This window comes from Odontesthes bonariensis, chromosome 7, assembly GCF_027942865.1.
Source record: "Odontesthes bonariensis isolate fOdoBon6 chromosome 7, fOdoBon6.hap1, whole genome shotgun sequence".
In the NCBI taxonomy this organism is placed as follows: Eukaryota; Metazoa; Chordata; class Actinopteri; order Atheriniformes; family Atherinopsidae; genus Odontesthes; species Odontesthes bonariensis.
In genome coordinates, this window is record NC_134512.1 from 4,825,537 (window position 1) to 4,838,739 (window position 13,203).

Below are 13,203 nucleotides of genomic sequence, written 5' to 3' on the forward strand. Positions count from 1 at the left end.
GACTGACAAACAATGGGTAAGTCCTTCCATCTTTTCATCACTTGTTTTTAATCGTACATTTCTCCCACATGATCTCTCCACCATAAAACGACATTCTTGTCTGAACACTTACCACACGTCAATTAAAGATCCCACTTGATGGTCACCTCTGTTCAGAGCTTCAGTTACCACATAAAAAAAAAATGTTGCTTTGTAAATATCGACCATATTTTGATTAATCATTAATCTTAGGACTTATTATCCTAGAGAGCCCCAGCACCCCAGACCCATATTCTTTCATATTGCAAAGTTCCTTGCTCTGCCCACAGCTGGTGATGTTGAAATAAAAGATGGAAAAATGCAGTGCTGGTGCTGGTACTTGCTGTTTGTCACTACAGGAAATCAGGTCAAAACCTACATTTTGTTTGTTTGTTTTGTCAGTTTAAGGTGATAATAGGATATTCTCATATTTCTTCATCTTTACAGAAGTATTTATGTCATAGACACAGACTAAAGACAAGCCAAGATCTTTGCAGTCAGTCATATTGACAAGTCATAAATCATAACATGCTTCCGTCATGTCATAAACAAACTTCCACGCTGGTGTATAACAGTACGCTAAGATGCAATGAGTTTTGACTTTTAAACACCTTATTTCAGGCCCAAAACAAGCACTGATCAGGAAGGAAAAGAGCTTGAGGGATAAGTTAACCCGGCTCATCAATTGGCCCGGACCGAAAACAGAAATCCATTGTTCACAACAATGGAGCAACACCATATTTATGCAGTCTTAGAGTTTCTGTTTTTACTTTTTTGTGCAAACTTAATTGCATGTTACTATGTACGTGAGACAAATGGAGCAGTACCGAAAAAGATGACAGCGAGCGAGAGACCATGATGTGCTGCTATGGTTGCAGATGTCACTTTCTCTCTGCTTCGCTGGATAGTCCATTTATATTTGCCACTATAAGCGAAATGCACAAGGGTTCACTTACAAGCAGACCGAGACCCATATTTTCAGGCGTACCAGAGTTCGCTTGGTCGGTCTGCACCAGAGTTCGGATAAGCTTTCACACCTGCTTATGTCTTAAAATTTTCACATGATTTAGATCTTAAAAGCTGACAATAGCTCAACAAGTAAATAAACATTTTTCAAATGAATTCATTGTTCACTTGAGTTGTTGCTTTTATGACAGACCAAACATTTTCTTCTCTTGCTTGCTTGCTTATGAACATCACTATAGGAAAAAGACGGCAGGAATGGATTTAGAGGTAAAAGATAAGAGAAAAAAAGCCTTTAAGATAAGCCAAAAAGGTTCAGCTGAAAGAAAACTACCATTGCAGACTTGTGGAGGGCAGCGGGGGGGGGGGGCAAATAAATTTGGCAGTGACCTCCCCAGACCTGCAGTTTGTCAGCGATCTGTGTGCTTTGTTGATTGAAATTTTTAATTTGGGTACTCTTTAGACAGCCAATGAAAGGGCATTGTTGCCCAGAGATGAACTCCCCTGCTGCTGCTGTCATTCAGCACTCAGCCCCAGCCTTTTTTTCCCCTCTTATTTTTTCAAGAGAAAAGGTGCCATGAATATTTTTTCAGGGGGGCTAGAAGGGTGGGGCAAACGAGACATGAAATGGCAGATTAATTGAATCTTGTGTGAGTCTTACGTCTTCGCAGCTGGACTGGTGCTTTAGAGGAATACAAGGCTGCTCTAATTGTAGGGAGATGCACAAAAAGTATCCTTCAGATTCCTTCGCTTTTAAACAGCAAACAGGAATGTTATTCAGCAACACAATACATCCTATTAGCTGCTTAACTCAACAGTGTGACATGGATGGGGTGGTTTTTCATGCCTTGTTGTGTTAGGAGGTTGTCTATGTATGTTTGTGCACAATTGTGTGAGTGCATGAGGACTGTTCACAGAGAGTGTTGTAGATTTTGATTTCTGTCTTTTACAGCACAGACAATCATTTTTATTAAGCCTTGTATTCCATCATTTTCATGAAAATAATTCAATATTGCCTTTTTCTCCCCCCTTCCTATCTACTCCACAAACATGTCTCCGTCACCACCACTGTAACAGCAACAGTACCACTCCAAAATTGATGTTCTGATTGATGAGGCATTCAAAGAAATGATTTCCTCCCTTATCTGTAAGGTAAATAAAATGTTGCTCTCAAAACAAATCCTCTTCTTGTTCTATTACAGTCTTCATTCTATTTGTTCATTCATCTTTGTAATGAGGTCCAGCCTTGCTCTCTTAAATTATCATGTTGAAATTTCTGTTAATATTTTAGACATACTGTATACTGTTTCTTTCATTTGCTTTTTAATATATCTCATTCTAAAGAATGTTCTAAGAACAACATATTATTAACTTTAATTATTATCAGCAAGTTCATATTATGTGCCCCACCCCCTTCTGCAGTTCACTTTGGTTTTAGATGGTGTCCTCTCCAAGCTCTCAAGATATGATGAAGGGACATTCTTCTCCTCAATTCTTTCTTTCACAGTGAGTAGCAGTGTTTTTGTTCCCAAAAAATAGAGCCTAAACTGTTGGTTGCACTTTTGCACTTCTCAGGGAGGAATCTGGTTCTTATCTGGAAACAAGATCTTTGCAGCTGAACTTCAGCATCATTTCTCTTCTTCTTCCTATTTTTAGTCCCTCTGACTCCGTCTTCCTTTTTTTTTTTAATTCTTCACTGTGTCCATCACATATTTGTGTTTCTATCTACATTCAGGCACTCAGAATGTTGCATGGAAAAATGGAAAATACACCTATATACAGTATATCTATATATAGATATAGATCAATCTATCAATCGATCTATACATATTTATAAATATAGCCATGTACATGCACTGGCACAGTGTTGTTATTATTACTGACGAAGCCCCAAACCATCTGTGCTCCAACTTACTATCACGGGTGAAAAAGATCCAGAGATGCTTAAACTCTTCCACTTGAGAAATAGACTCATCTGTGACCCAGAGGAAGCCCTTTTCTCATTGCCTGGAGCCTTTGGAGGCTCTGAATGTCATCCCAGCCACCTCACTCACAGCTGAAAACCACTCCAGTGTGCCTAAAAAGTTCTGGCTTTAGAAGGAAAACAGAACTTTAGCAAGAAGCAGAGATGCAACCCTGAGTTTCAAAAACCAGACATCCTCCTCTCCCAGACTAGATCCTGAGATCCTGTCCATGAAAACCACAAACAAAATTGGTGACAAGGGCCAGCCCTGGTGAATTCCATCATGCTTTCTGCCAAGAATGCAGATACCGTTTTTGTTTTGGTTTACAGGGACTGAATAGCCCACAAAAGGTAATCCAGTACCCCGTATTCCTGCAGCATCCCCGACAAAGTTCATTGGGGAACACAGTCAAAGCTTTCTCTCGGTCAACAAATCACATGTAGACAGGATAGTCGAACTCCCAATACCTCCCTCAGCAACTCAAAGGTGGAGACCTGGTCCACTGTTCCAGGACATGGACAAAAACCACACAGCTCCTACTGGATCCAAGGTTCAACAATCGGTCGTTCTAGCGTTCCAAGTTTAAGGAATAAACTTTCCAGGGGAGGCTGGGTTGCTTGATCCTCCTATATTGAGAACACACTATCTATAATCCCTTTTTTAATTTGGGAACCTCTGCCTCGGCCTGCCATTCCACAAATGTTGTCCCAAACCTCGATGCAACTGTGAAGAAATATGTCAGCTAAGACAGCCTCACAATGTAAAAAGCCTTCTGTATCTCGAATCTCATCCATCCTGAAGCCGTACCGTTTGGAAGCCAAGGTGATGGCCATGCTTCACTTAATTTTGTTTGCCGTTGACAACATCTACACCAGTCTGTTCCTTGTGCTGTAGGTGCAAACTCCGGCAGAAACAGTGCCGTAAACATTAGTTCGGCATCTCTGCGTTGTGAAACATAGGCTGTGTTCGAAACCGCCTACTTCTCCTACTATTCCTACTAGTCATACTTTTTTAAGTTCCTGGATGTACACTAGATGCATACTAGATTCGCCGAAATGTTGAGTATTCATCATGAGGTTACTTGTCACACTCAAACTACCCATGATGCAACGTAACGTGACGTCGCCCATCGCCATTTGAACGGTCAAATTCCGTTAACGGGACGAGAGCAGTCAAAACGGCATAACCGGAAGTGCGTTGCTCACTGCGGCTAGCTTTACTAGCGGCGAATTCGTGGGAACAAAATTGTAAATAGCTGGTATTTTGTCAGATTTTCAACACCTTGGGGGTCTAAATGACTACTTTCTCGCCTGAAAATGTTTCAAATGTTGCTAAAGTTATATATTTACAGAGTTTATAGCTTAAGCGAAATCAGCTTTTCAGGCTGGCTGATTTCGGCTTGGGCAGGAGTGAAGTGCACTGTGTGTAAACGCTCTGCATACTGTCTGATCGATGAGTATGCCGTTTTCAAGTATGTAGTATGTAGTAGGCGGTTTCGAACACAGCCATAGTGTCTCCTCCTGCCCCAAACAAAAATTAGTCAACTCTTAAAAAGGTAGTAGATTATGTGTGCCGTTCTGACATCGATTTGTTCTGCACATGTATACATATATACACAATATATACATACATATGTGTGTGTGTACATACGACTGCAGCCTTCAATTCCCACATCTTTTCAACTTTTCAATAATGACTCTGACGCACAACCGGTGAAACCCTCCGTGCATTGTTAGGAGCTTTATTGTCATGATATCAGTGGCTTCTATCTCCTCCTTTGACCAGGTTATTATCGTGGTTTTTTTATTTTTATTTTTTATTTCTTATTTATATTAGGACTAGCATCTCGTGGAGCCCCCTGTAATTCCGTTGTGTACAGTTTGTCTGTTGCACAATGACAATAAAGCTTTTAATCTAATCTAATTACTGTATATCCTGGTAAGGTGTATCAGTGAGGCGATTTCTTGCTTAGTCTTGGTTTACAGCTCGTTTTCGTCCACGTAGTGGAGGTGGCTGATGGTTGCTCCACTTCGGAAACCGGTATCCATAGCCACTCTTTGTGATGATGTGGCTGAGGGGGTTCAGGTCAATGCAGAACAGCAGTGGGGGCAGAGCATCTCCTTGGTAGATACCACACTTGATGTTCAGCTGTGCAATTGGCTTGATCTTACAGTCTTGAGTGACAGTTCTGCCGATCAGTAGCTGGTGTTTAGCTCCTCTGGTCTATTCCCAATTCCTGTCTGCGACCCACTCATATTGCGCCATGTGCCAATTCATCTTATCCGCCATGATGCCTGACAGGAGCTTCCAATCCATATATGATCTACATATATTGCTTTGACACAATCCTACCATTGAGCTCTTCAACTAATGGGCAGCTTTGAGACCTTGTATAGACAGATATGTTCCTTACCAAATCCTAAATTATGTAGGTACCTGGATACATTCTGAATGCATTGTAAATCTGGTCAGCAAGAAAACAAAAGCAGACAGTAAAACAACTCATCATATCTCACTTTATGAGAACTGTATTCTGTCCATCAGAAAGTTGGATTCTTAGAATCTCTACTGGCAAGTGATTCTGTATTTACACTTTTGATTTGTACAGAAGAAACCCACATGGCTCAACAATTTTATTATTAAGCATTTAACATAAGTGCTGAAAGAAGGAATCTTACATTTTTACAGAAGAAGAGATGCTTTTTCAAGTATTTGCACAAAGCTATAGTAAGCTGGTCGATCGATCTTCTAATAAACCACACAGATTTAAGAAAGCAAACAGTTTTTTCTTCAGCATTTAACCTTTTTGTTATAAAGTGTACTCAGCTGAGCCATTACTTTAATCTATATTGTATGGTTGATATGGTTAGATATTGTAAAAACAAAGAGTGACCACATGCTTACAGTCGTGAAGGATCAAAGCATATTTTTCATCTCAGAATTTCGTTCTTTGAATATTTTGTCTGTGATGCAGGTGTCAAAGGTGGGATTAAAACTATTTATGTTCAATTTAGATGTTAAGGGTGCAAAATTTCCACTTCTCTTAAGGCATATTTAGCTACCTTTTCATTATGGCAAATAAAAGAAAACAAATGTAATGGCAATAAAAGATTTAAATTCTCTGACCTTAGCTCAATATAAACAATTGAATTTAAAAAAAAAACTCAAATGCTATAAACATTAAGTAACCGTTAAAGCCAGCAGGGCAATTTCTTCTTTAGACTTGCGTGAATTAAAGCTGTTTTTATTATCACCATCAAGGACAGAACCATTTTCTTTAAATAAACTTGAAAGAAATTATCACTGACCTGGAGCCTTGTGCATCTATTCAGTGTGAGCTCCATGTGGTTGCCTATCGTTAACACAAGCAGTGGGAGCAGAGGATTGTATGGATGGAGGAATGCTGTGGTATGAAACAAGATTAAAGATTAATCATAACCAGCAGTATGTTCCAGCTTTAAAGCGTTTCACTTTTTAAAGTTTTTATGTTGTCCAAGTAGATGTCTGTACGGCTGTATGAATGGAGTGAAAAAAAGGTATACTGTAATTCTACTGAGAGTCTGATAAAGTGAATCAAAGTTGCAGTCGATAATTCACAGTTACAAAATGCCAAAGAAAAGGTTGATAAAAATATTGGTGTTTTAATGGCAAATATGTGAACACCCTTCATCAAATAATTTTGTTTGAATAAGAGGAGCAAAACAACCTTATTTGACCTTTTTAAATCCCCTGCCCTGTTGTGATACTTTCCAACTATTTGATTATGCTCTCTGGTTCCCATCCAGACTTCCTTCCCAGCCGCCTCCTCCCATGTAATTATAATGTAACGGCTACCTTGGCCAATTGGTCTTTTATGTGGAGGAAACCTGACACAGGTAAGCCTCTTGTGGGTTGAAGAACAGAAAGTGGAGCAGCTGAGACTCCTTGCTCTATGGCTCCACCTCCCTTTTCACGAGAAGATAAAGCTTTCATCCTTAACCTTCTACTTTTCTTTCATTCGAGATGAAAGAATGTCACTTTTTATTAGATTTTTACAATTTAACTGACTTGTGACTTAATACTCTGATTTCTATTTTACTTGAGCAATTAAAGGTGAAAGGTGAATCATAACACTATTTTTATTTTATTTATTTTTTAAATTTTTACTCATGACAGTTTATTCTAGTTTTTCATCTTTGACTATCACTAAAATCTAAATGTTTAGGGTTCAGGGTTCAGATCAGGGTTCCTCCCAATCATGCCTCTCCAGGTCACTCCATCATGGCCAACATGGACATTGAAGTCCCTCGGTAGAATAATAGATGTTGTATACTGTTACAATATGAACCGTGTCACTATGGGAAAATATTTAATGACATAAAGTGAGCAAATACGAGCTAGCCATTTCCAGAGTGCAAGCATCTGAGGTGCCACCGGATACATCAGGATGTCAGCCAAGAATCCTCAGCTTGTGTTATTATGGAGCTCTCACCTGGTTTGCCCCCCCAATTTTATCAAGTGACCACAAACTATAACAAAAAGGTCCACATAGCTGCGGGGTCTAAGATTTGAGGCCAATGCCAACGTGCTTTAAAACCTGAATTTGCATATTCAGCTGGACATGTTCACACTTGCACAGCCAATAAACCAGTGACTGTCAGTCACACATTCTCATATCAAACAAATCCACACTGGCAAAGCTTAAACACAAATATTGGAAGAGTGATCACCATCTGCTGGCTCCTCACCATTTTTAGCACAATACAGTCCTCTAAATAAATAAAGTCAGTGACACTAAAGACCTGACACTGACTTAAATATCTTAACACACAGCTACCAACGTGAATTGTTTGAATCTACAGATTGAAACACTTCTATAGATATATGCATCCTACAGGTTTTATCTCCAAAATGTATTTTTGTATGATAGTAGATCTGTTATGAAAGATTCAAGTGCTTACATTTTTTACACAAGATGAGAGATTTTATGATTTTATGGAGGATTTAACTTAATCTGTACTGGAATATCTGTCCAACTTTTTTTTACTTCGACTACTAAAATAAATAGAGTTATTGTTGTGTCCCATGTGAAGGACATTTCAAATTTTTACCATAATGTGGGGTAGTCATTTTCAGAGATGATGATGATTGCATCATCATATGAGATGCGGTTTTCCTTTAAAAAATAAAAAATAATTAACTGATATGTTTTTTCTTTTTTCTCTCCCTGTATTTCTCAAACAGGAATATTTCATACTCAGTTTTTTGAGTTGCTAAACATTGATAGGCAACCTGGTGTCAATTATCCTGATGGACGCAGATGGGATTACTGATGTTTCGCTACAAGAAACAATGAACCAGGCAAAACAGAGTAAAAGGAGAGAGCGTGACAAGAACGCTGAACTGCTTTAATGTTTTTTCCTTCGTCCCACTGTCTGCTTTTCTTTCCTCTCGTGTTAAGTTTTAATCCTGGTGGCTGGAACTATGCCGATGTCTCCGATCTGTCAGGCTGCTTTGTCAACTTGTCAGGACAACATAGAAGGGAGTTTAATGACTGAGATGAGTGCTAAGGGAATAGTGTGTGTGTGTGTGTGTGTGTGTGTCTGATATGAGATTCTTGCTGCTCAATGGTCCTGGGTCTTCTTTATTATATTTTGAGTTTTAAGATACTCCAAAGATTTTCAGATTCAAGGTCTGCTACACTGGCCTGCTCAAATGGACTCTTTCCTCTTTAGTCTGGAGGACGAGGTGTCCATAATTTCCAAAAAGATTTTTAATTTCAGTTTTTAGTTTTTCACTTTGCCTTTGTACATTTTAAATTAGCTTTGACCCAGAAAAGACACTTGTACATGTAGATCATGTTCCCATGTGGCTTCCTTTTTGCATGATCGTGCTTTAACCTGCATTTGTGGATGACATGGTGAACTATGTTACAGAGCATTTCCCAAAGGATACCACAATGGCAGTGGCGATTCTAGAGATTTATACATGGGGTGGTAGAGGGGTGGCAGGCATATATTGTAGGGTGGCAATTCTTTTAGGAAGCCCATCGTACTTTGTACTTTATATGAGCCCATATACAACAGTTTTTTTCAACACCCAAGTGTGATAAATTCAATATTTGGTCTACATACATGAGCATTCCACTTTTTAGTATATTAAAACAGTGTTTCCCTTGGGATTATTGTAGCAGCAGAAATGTTTTCCCCCCATTAACAATAACAAAATATGTATATCAACTGATTGCTATTCAGTATCAAATTTACAGAAGCTGTATGTGACGATTGCTGTGCTGTGCAGCAAATCTCTTAACAAACTCATCCAAATCTAATTTTTTTGCACGTTTAGACTCAATCTCAAACTGAGAATTGCTAAACCTGTGAGTCTGTTCTCTGACGTAGTTGAACGCAGTTGATTTTTGATGAGTTTAAGAGCTGAAAAACTCCTGTATGGTTCCAAAAAACACGGAAATTCTGCTAGCCTTAGCCACCACTAGCATATTAGCCAACGCCAACTAGCAGACTTTTTAAGAACGGTTCATAGAACAAAAATGATATGAAATGCCACAACTTCAATTGGTTTCAGCTCAATATGTCAAAGGCTAGCCAGTAGCTAGCTAGTTATCAACGTTTTTCAGTTAGGTAGCGCCAGCTATCTAGTTACCGAACTGGCTTGAAAAGCTATCTTGTGGCTAACCGTGACATGAGGTAAAACGTAGCTAGTGGTTATCTGGAGATTTTCTTGTGCAAATCCGTTTCATGAATGAGACCCAAACTGAAAATAATAATAATAATAATACTGTAGTGACTTCACGGAGGCTCTGAGACCGGCGGTTGCCGAACTGCTCTTTATTAAGTTTTACACTAGCAGTACAATCACAGAACACGGGTGACTCTCAGTCCTGCTCCGCAACCAACCCCAGGAGAGCACCAGACCTGCCCACGCCCACTCCTCTCCCCCAATCACCAGCCCACACCTCTCCCCCAATCACCAGCCCACACCTGAGTGACATGACCTGCGGTCCAGTGATTGACAGGGAGAGGAGGAAACAATAGCCTGGCTGACGCGTCCACAATCTCGATGAGATGGTGGTCTGGGAACTAGGTGTGCATTTTCTCGTATTTGAGGCGTGGTTTACCAATGCCTAGAGCCGTTTATTGGGCGCTACGAATGTCTATCAAATGACGTCAGGTTCTTCCCATGCTGCTTTGCGCGCGATTCATAGCCAATTGTATCACTTATACCAGATGACGACAGAAATTCGACGAGGAAGAAGAAAAAAATGGAAAATAAAAGTAAACTTGCGCTCTAAGCTACTTAAATTGACAACAAAGTAGGCCTATATGCTATATTCTACATGAATTATTATGTTGTAGAGTTGTGAATTTATTTTAATAATGGAGAAATTGAGCAGCCTTGCTTTGTTGTCTACAGTAGTAGATCAACCCTCATCTTACTTTGAAGCTCCCAGCTCCCAGAAGTGACGTCAACGAAGCTTTAGCAGCAGAAAAGCTATCAGGCTTGTGTTGATGATAATAATAAACTCCTGGACTATGTACAAACTTCCAAATGCATCGTTTTGTGAGTACAGACCATATTTGTACAACTGTAGAAGTTTGGTGTCATGACATGTGATTTTAGTGTGGTAATTTTGGAGATACTGCCAGGGTCCGTTAGCGCTTGTACTAAGCTATTCGGGATAACTCGGTAACTCAGCTGATGTTCAGCCAATATCGGAAAAACTTCGGGTGGGCTACTTGGCTGGATGTCACGGTTCAAATGACCCTAGGGTGAATCTACTCCGAAACACTTTCTAAGGCTGCATTGAACGGTAACGTTGTGTCCGCTGTCATGTTGGATTAACGCTCTACAAGCTTCGGTGTAGCGCATAGACGTCGTCATCGTCTTGCTGCTGCCCCTCGTTCTGTGATTGGTTCCCAAACTCTAGCAAAAATAAGGGCGGTGGTTTCCAGGCTGACTTTGCAGTGAGAATGAAATCGAGCGCAAAGCAGCATGGGAATTCCCAGGCTAAGGAAACAAGCCAGTCCGTGTGCTTTTACCTTAATTCTGGGTCGTTACAATACTTTTATTTTGTACAGCGCCTTCTATCTATGAGGAATTATAAACGTTTCGAAACCATATTACACTTTGATGAATGTATCATGATTTTGTGTGAATGACAATTTATTTTCGCTGCGTTTGAACAACAGGATTACGATATACATTTGTGGTCAAATATGTACCGCATGTTTATGGGTGGGTGAAGTCACACTCTGAAGTAGACCTGCGCTGTGGGTTACAGGGGGCTGGTGACCGTGATCTGGACTTCACTTCAATGATTCACTCCAACTTTACTTAAACTATAGTTGTTACTTCTTCAAATGGGTTGAAGACACGGACAAGAGGCTCCTCACTGTCAAAGTCACCACAACTTCAGAGTCCGGCTTCAAACGTTCACTTCATGTGCTAGGTTTTGACATACAGCAGGATAAATTAGCTGCTAGCCTACTGCTGTCTGTATCCTACTCATGAAAGTACCCAACTTTCGAGAAACGTATGCTGCTCCTGTCCTGAACGGTTTCATATTCAATTTATCCTGTTAGCAACAACAAAAAAGAAACTGACTAACTGGTTTGCAGGCTGCGGTTTTAGCTAAAACGTGTGCCCTTCTCTCGTCTTTTAGCTGTTCCTCTTACATAAAGTTTGCTGAATAAAGTTCCCCTGCACACTCAGAGAAAATTACGACATAAATCATTATATTACCATACCTTATTGTATGAATCCGATAAATCCAGTTAATGGATGCGGGCTCTCTGATCCTGTTTCGCGGGAGCTGCAGGTGACAGGCAGTGTTCATCTCGCGTTGGCTCTACTGAGCAGGGTATCCAGATGTTGAACGATAAAATAAGCCATAGCCGCCCAGACCTGCATGGTCACTCGAAAAACTGATCAGAAATCAGCTCTCTGCAGCATCAGTCCGACCATTATTGTGTTAGTTCAAAATGTAAAACTGATCCGTCAGCCAGCCATCACCATTGACTGACAGCGTTTCTCTTGTTTGTTGTGTGGACGAACTTGATCAATTAACTATCAGATCTAGGGTGGCCATCGGGGTGACCAATGACATTTCAGTGGTGGCCCTGGCCACCCTTGGCCACTACCTAAAATCGCCATTGCACAATGGACATGGTCATAAGTCTTCTCTAAGTCCCCAAATCAGAAAAACAGGTACATTGTTCCACAACCAGGATGAAAACCACATTGCTCGCTCTGGTACTCAGATTTAACTATCCGCTAGACTTTTCTCTCTAGCACCTTTTATGAAAAGAAGCACCACCATCCTTGTCTGCCAGGCTCAAGGAACTGTCCAGGACCTCCATGCAATCTAGGGCCTTAAATTACTCAGGACAGATCTCATCCAGCCCTGGAACCTTGCCGCCGCAGAGTTGTTGTTTTTTTCCCCACCTAAAGTGTGGCTCTTCCCAAACATAAGTTTTTCCTTCTGCAAATGCCAGAACTTTGCGTGTTGGTGCCTGTCAGATGTCTCCGGAGTCTCATGAGCTAACCAAGCTCTGTAGACTCTGTAAACTCCTTTTTCAGTCTGACAGCTCTTTTAACCTCAGCTAGCCCCCATCAGATTCTGGGATTTCCAACATGACAAACACTAACTGCCTTGTACAGCCGCCTCAGGAATGGAGGTCTGGAACATGTTCTTTTCAGACTTGGTGTCCCTTGCCTCCCTTGGAATGGGGGAAAGTTCTGCTGACTAAACACGCTTACTAAATGCTTGGGTGCTCCGAGCCTTTCAAACATCGTCCCCCACCCCTACCATCTGATCTAACTCTGCACCAGATAGTGATCAGTTGACAGCTCAACTCCTTTCATCACCCAAATGTCCAGAACAGGGCTGATTATATGACTCGAAAAAATCTTCAATCATCAATCTGCAAACTAGGGTGTCCTGTTGTCAGATGCACTTTTAAATTCAGGTCTATGTTCATGAGTTTTTCAACCCACACTGGAAACTCAGAGGAAAGAACCAAAGTTAACAAAAATGCCTCTGTTAAGCCTTACTTGTAGTTCTCAGTGTTGAAGGATGTGGGTGTTTAGTTAATCTAGATTCAGGTCAAGATCATGGAGTCTGAAACTGATCTGTAAAAGAAAAGGAACATTTTTTGGAAATACAAGGAAGAATTAATGAAAAAAATAAATATGAAAATGTTGAAAATACTTAGAAATAAATAGATGTGGAAATATTTTTAGCTATTAAGTTTTATAT

The 13,203-nt window shown here is 40.3% G+C and overlaps 1 protein-coding gene across 2 annotated transcripts in view; it reads left to right on the forward strand.

Moving 5' to 3' along the window:
* Nucleotides 1-13,203, forward strand: part of cadps2 (Ca++-dependent secretion activator 2) — a 289,837-nt gene that overhangs the window by 240,828 nt on the left and 35,806 nt on the right. For both annotated transcript variants that reach the window (XM_075469290.1, XM_075469289.1), the window contains 3 exons: nucleotides 2-16; nucleotides 2,059-2,133; nucleotides 2,404-2,487. In XM_075469290.1, the coding sequence (XP_075325405.1) occupies nucleotides 2-16; nucleotides 2,059-2,133; nucleotides 2,404-2,487 (174 nt within the window). The remainder of the gene's footprint in view (nucleotide 1; nucleotides 17-2,058; nucleotides 2,134-2,403; nucleotides 2,488-13,203) is intronic.